At 38.8% G+C, this 5,976-nt stretch overlaps 1 protein-coding gene across 1 annotated transcript; it reads right to left on the reverse strand.

The window, feature by feature from the left end:
- Window positions 1-1,034: 1,034 nt before the first annotated feature.
- Window positions 1,035-1,532, reverse strand: LOC121859007. The gene has a single exon (XM_042355678.1). The coding sequence runs from the start codon at window positions 1,530-1,532 to the stop codon at window positions 1,035-1,037; it is 498 nt and encodes a 165-aa protein (XP_042211612.1).
- Window positions 1,533-5,976: the final 4,444 nt, after the last annotated feature.

Raw genomic sequence — 5,976 nt, forward strand, 5'->3', positions numbered from 1 at the left:
ATCTTATTATTGCATCATCCTTACTTCAAATCTTTGCATTATAAATTCTTTGGAGCTTTTGGCAAAAATTGTTTCAGTGATGTTGATGTTTGGCCTCGTGGTCAGTGAGGGACCCAACGTCATTAGCTGGTGATACATGATTTACGACATTTGTCCTCCCAGGTAGAACACTGTTGTCATCTGTGTGCTGTAATGGTCCGTTTCGACATTTCGCCTCCTTAGTTTGATGCAGAAAAAAAAAGCAAGGGATATATCATTGTTTTTCCTGTTATGTCGGTGCTTCCTGAACCAGTGTTTTGAAAGAGCTGCTCGCTACCCTCACTAGTGACACGACCACGCATCCTTCATTGGCTTATACAGGATCCTAAGACTAGTACTCTGTGTAAACCCCTGCCACTGAATGTTTTTCTTGTCATATAAACTTAAATTTTAAAACCTCCTTCAAATATCATCACCAAGGTAATGCCAAGGTGAATAAGTTCGTCATTTGATTTGTTAATAAAAGGAAATTAAACCAAAGAACTTACAACGGTATTATGGTGTTTCAGAAAATATTGGTATGTTTTGATTCTTGTTAATACAAAGTGTCTCAAAAAATATCTGTCCACACTGTGTGAAACATTATGAGACCACGGATGATAGGTACCGAGACATGCATTTATTTTGGTATATAGTTTAACATAAGTAATGAATTTATGTATTTCTGTATTTATTTCGTAGTAATTAGTATGATGTTTAGTTACCAAGTGTAGTAGGATCAGTATGCCACACAGCCACGCAAACCAACCCTCCCGGGACATCACGAGTTGCATGTAGCATTTCGGAAGTCATTAGACCCATCCTGGCAGATATTTTTTTGAGATACTGTACAAACAATACATTACCAAGAATCAAAACTTACTAATAAAAACACCACCGATATTTTAAAATATAAGCTGAACACAACCAGCCCAGTACCCTCACATGACCAATTTTTTTTTTTAAACTGTTGTTGACCTTTATAGTGATACAACTGAACATGGTCGTTGGAGATGTTAATACACTTCCACGTGATTAAGGTGGAGTGGAGATTTACCAGACATCTTCTGCACCGAGATGAACCTGGCTGACACGGGCTGCGGGGAGGTCAGGACTATTTCTTGATTAGGATAAGCTGGCCCAGGAAACCAACCAAAGAGGCTATAAGCAGTGAACCCTTCAGGAGGCATCACGGCTGATGTTCCCACTCGTACCTCAATATCCGCCGTCCTGTTAGCCGTAGAGGTTCGTTGTGCGATAAGCAGAACGTGCGTGAAGGTTACTTCTTTTCCCATATCTAATACAAACCATTTGTCTTTGTCTTTTGTAGTGGTTTTGAAACCTTCTTCAGAATTGAAGCCATAAATGCCGTCAACTAGGCTTTCTTTTACCTTCGACGGAGCCCTTATATGTTGTTTACCAGCTGTTATGTTTGCTGTGGCGGCATAGTCTTTGGGTCGTCGGGTGTAGCAGGTGATAGCGTCAGTCTTGTTGGTCTCCACGTAGGTGGGCATGACGATCGTGTTGGAGAAGGTACAGATCATGGTGAAGGGATCAGGGCACCACAGGTTGCACCACCCTAGTCTTGTGCAGATGTTGCAGCAGTACAGGTCTTCGCTGGAACCTGGGGGTGCGGCGTCACTCTCAAACATCCGAGACGAGGATACCTTGGTATGGGCCACCTGGACTTGTCGCCACAGACACAGCTCGTTGCTGACCACAGACAACACTGGCAAGAAGAGCAACACAGCCAGCGTTGTGGCCCACACACACCACACTAACACAGACATCTCTGGTGATATAACCAGATGATACTATGTGTGAAGTCCAACAGCTTGATGGTTTATACCAGCTTCCAGAAAACCTCCGCACATCCAGGCAGGTTAGTGGCGCTGCAGCAAGTGTCCAGACATTCACTGTACAGCCAGACAGTGTGGCGCACATCAAGAGCGGTGGTAGTGAAGCAGCTGTGTCCAGACAGCCACTGCGGCAACCAAACAACAGTTGAGGGCAACTGTTCAGCTAGTTTGGGACACCATTGTATTTGAGCATCACCAGGAAACTTAAAATTTTAAAATATTTTCTTTAAAATTTATGTGAATTTGACTTCACATATACCAGAAATATTAATGAAACATGAAGACTATGAAGATATGATCAATTCATCTAAATGTTACACTTAAAATGCAACAATTCGTCCGTACAGGTACACAATATAAGATGTATGAGGCAGTCCGTCTCTTTCTTGGTGTGCATATCATTTATTTTCACCAACTCTTGTGATTTATTTACCCGTGAATAAAATTTATCGAAACTTCCATACCTCGACCATCATCTCTGAACATAAAAAACGGTGACACAGGTGGATAGACTGTGTGTGTGTCCGGGTAACTTGAGATAAATACTTGATGGCTTATATATATACTCTACAGTCGTCAACCTGAGATAAAAGCATAGTACCTGTAATTATGTAAACGTGTTCAGCTGTTCTAAATATTAAATAACCTCTGTGACGAACAACTTAACAATTTATCAAAACCAAACTTGACTTATGTATGAGTAGGTAAAATTAGGCTAATTAGGTTAGTATTAATGGTATCCGTTCTGTGTATTATGGTCACCTACATACTTGCTCCTATGTACAGTGCATATTAGTTCGAACTTTAAGAAAAAATATTCATAAAATAAATTTATCGCTTTGACGTACGAGTAATTATGTCTGGAAAAAAAAATTATATATATATATATATACTGTATATATATATATATATATATATATATATATATATATATATATATATATATATATATATATATATATATATATATATATATATATATATATATATATATATATATATATATATATTACATATATATATATATATATATATATATATATATATATATATATATATATATATATATATATATATATATATATATATATGTATATATACAGTACATGTATATACAAAATATAAATTTGCCTTATATAGAATCTATACACAACAATGAACTTGTATTGGTCAACCACATTTCTGCCGTGCGTGTCCCACCGCCACTAAGTGCCTCTGTACATATTTCCGCCGGTTAACGCGCTGCCCCACGAAAGGACTCTCAAAAACCCTTTATACATGTTCAAGATGAAAAGGACTATGATTGAAAGGTAGAGTACAGTTCCTTCTGAGGTGTAATAGTGTACAATATCTGCCACAACGTTTGGTAGAATGTAATGCTCCAGCAAATATTCCTGTTTAATATTACAGCCCTGTAAATTTCTCTAGTGTTACATCCTGAATAACAGATGAAGTACATTTAGTCTGTTAATAAAGATAACCTAATAAGGAATATATAATTGTAATGGCGGTTGTTGGTGATGCTAGAAATAACCGTAATGTGTTCGATGCAACATTCGCACACACAAACAGACCCACACACCTACACACACACGCACAAACAGACCCACACACCTACACACACACACACGCACAAACAGACCCACACACCTACACACACGTACACACAAACAGACCCACACGCACACACAAACAGCCTTCGGGCTGCAGAATTTTTTCAATAAACCGTTAATTATTATTATTATTATTACACACCTACACACACACACACACACAAACAGACCCACTCACCTACACACACACACACACACACAAACAGACCCACACACCTACACACACACACACACACACACAAACAGACCCACAACAGACCCACACACACACACACAGACCCAAACACACATACACATTCACACACACACACACATACACACACACAAACAGGCCCACACGCCCACACACAAACAGACCACACTTACATACACACACATACACCCACACAGACTCACACACCTACACACACACACACAAACAGACCCACACACACAAACAGACCCACACACCCACCTACCCCCCCCCCACACACACACATAGAATCATCACTCTATTCACCACATTACCACAAACTTTAGCCACAAATATTAGCCTCGGCCACCACCTCACTACCTAACAAGCAATGTGTATTCCGCTCCAGCAGTTCGTGAAGTAATTTAGAAACACAAACTAAAAGTTACAGTCCAGAGAACACAACTTGTATTACAGAGCCAAAGTTTTAATGAAAATATGAAAAAAAAATAAACGTGAATATTGGAAAAAGTAGAAAAAAGTTGACGTTATTTGGAAGAAATTAACAATAATGCTTGACTGTGGTGTGGAGAGTGGTAGGCGACCAATAAGTAACTGATAAAAAGCGAGAGTATTGATGAGTTTCTTAATCAGGATAGGTAAGATAAGGTAAGGTAAGGTAAGGTTAGGATAGGATATAGGTTAGGATAGGATATAGGTTAGGTTACGTTAGGTTTGGTTTGAAGGGATGACACTATAAGCAAAACACCATGAACTTTGACTTTTTAAACCTCAACTTTCATCTCAAGTAACTACCAGAGTAACCTAAAGGTAATCCTCAACACCCTCGTCTGAAAGCTCGAAGGATTATCAATTTTATTTCGTTATATTAGGTTACCCTTGACTGAGTCCAACCTGATTAATGTTTATAACACAGTTGTATAATAAAACATTCATATTTCACTCTTTTATACACCACATTATGCATGGTATAATTATTATGTGACTGGGTCTAAAAATAAAATCCAAGTAATTTTTGCTATGATATGAACAACACGTAATTCACACGACACTCATGATGGTAATACCTGACGACTATAATTTGCACCTGCAATTGTTGTACCTAATTAGTATATTCATCATCATTGTTTATTTATTTGTTAACGTTTCAAATTCAAAGCTGGAATATTACTATAATCCATGCTATAATCATCACTCACATTAAACAAGTAGAAAGCTAAAATTAAGTATCATTGAATTATAGTATTAAGCAATAAGACCAACTAGAGCTAAGGTGGGGATTAAACACGTGATTAATCTTAGCTTTTACATGAGGCGCGGCTAAGACAAAGTAAATAATCTCTTAGGAAAGTGAAAATCTTGGGAACAAAAATGACTCGTTAGTGAATTTTGTTGAATCAGGAAAACTTGGAGAAGAAAAATAATGAGTGACCCTTCATGACAAGGAGGAAAATGTTAAAAAAAATATTATGCTTCACAACCCGGTAATTATTAAGGGAAATGTGGTGTTTGTTAGGGAAAAGTTAACGTTGGTGTGTTAAGAGTTAGTGGTGTTGATGAGGGGGTGGTTAGTGTTAGTGAAGTGGGTAGTTAGTGTTGGTGAAGTGAGTAGTTAGTGTTGGTGAAGTGGGTAGTTAGTGTTGGTGAAGTGGGTAGTTAGTGTTGGTGAAGTGGGTAGTTAGTGTTGGTGAAGTGGGTAGTTAGTGTTGGTGAAGTGGGTAGTTAGTGTTGGTGAAGTGGGTAGTTAGTGTGTGGTGAAGTGGGTAGTTAGTGTTGGTGAAGTGGGTAGTTAGTGTTGGTGAAGTGGGTAGTTAGTGTTGGTGAAGTGGGTAGTTAGTGATGGTGAAATGGGTAGTTAGTGTTGGTGAAGGGGGTAGTTAGTGTTGGTGAAGTGGGTAGTTAGTGTTGGTGAAGTGGGTAGTTAGTGTTGGTGAAGGGGGTAGTTAGTGTTGGTGAAGTGGGTAGTTGGTGTTGGTGAAGTGGGTAGTTAGTGTTGGTGAAGTGGGTAGTTAGTGTTGGTGAAGTGGGTAGTTAGTGTTGGAGAAGGGGTAGTTAGTGTTGGTGAAGGGGGTAGTTAGTATTGGTGAGGGAGGAGTCAGTGTTGGTGAAAGAAGTGTCGGTACAGTAGTGGCCAACATTTTTCTATTAGTCACCCCACCACCAACTTGTAACCCATACTATAAAAACACTGGAAAATCAGTGAAACCTGGTGTTCCCTGCAGCCTGAAATAACAAGTTTTTGGAAGCTACGACAGAGGATCAATCGGACACCCCCTGGTCGTCATGGTCCTCT

Source organism: Homarus americanus, unplaced genomic scaffold, assembly GCF_018991925.1.
Source record: "Homarus americanus isolate GMGI-L3 unplaced genomic scaffold, GMGI_Hamer_2.0 scaffold27339, whole genome shotgun sequence".
Taxonomy (NCBI): domain Eukaryota; kingdom Metazoa; phylum Arthropoda; class Malacostraca; order Decapoda; family Nephropidae; genus Homarus; species Homarus americanus.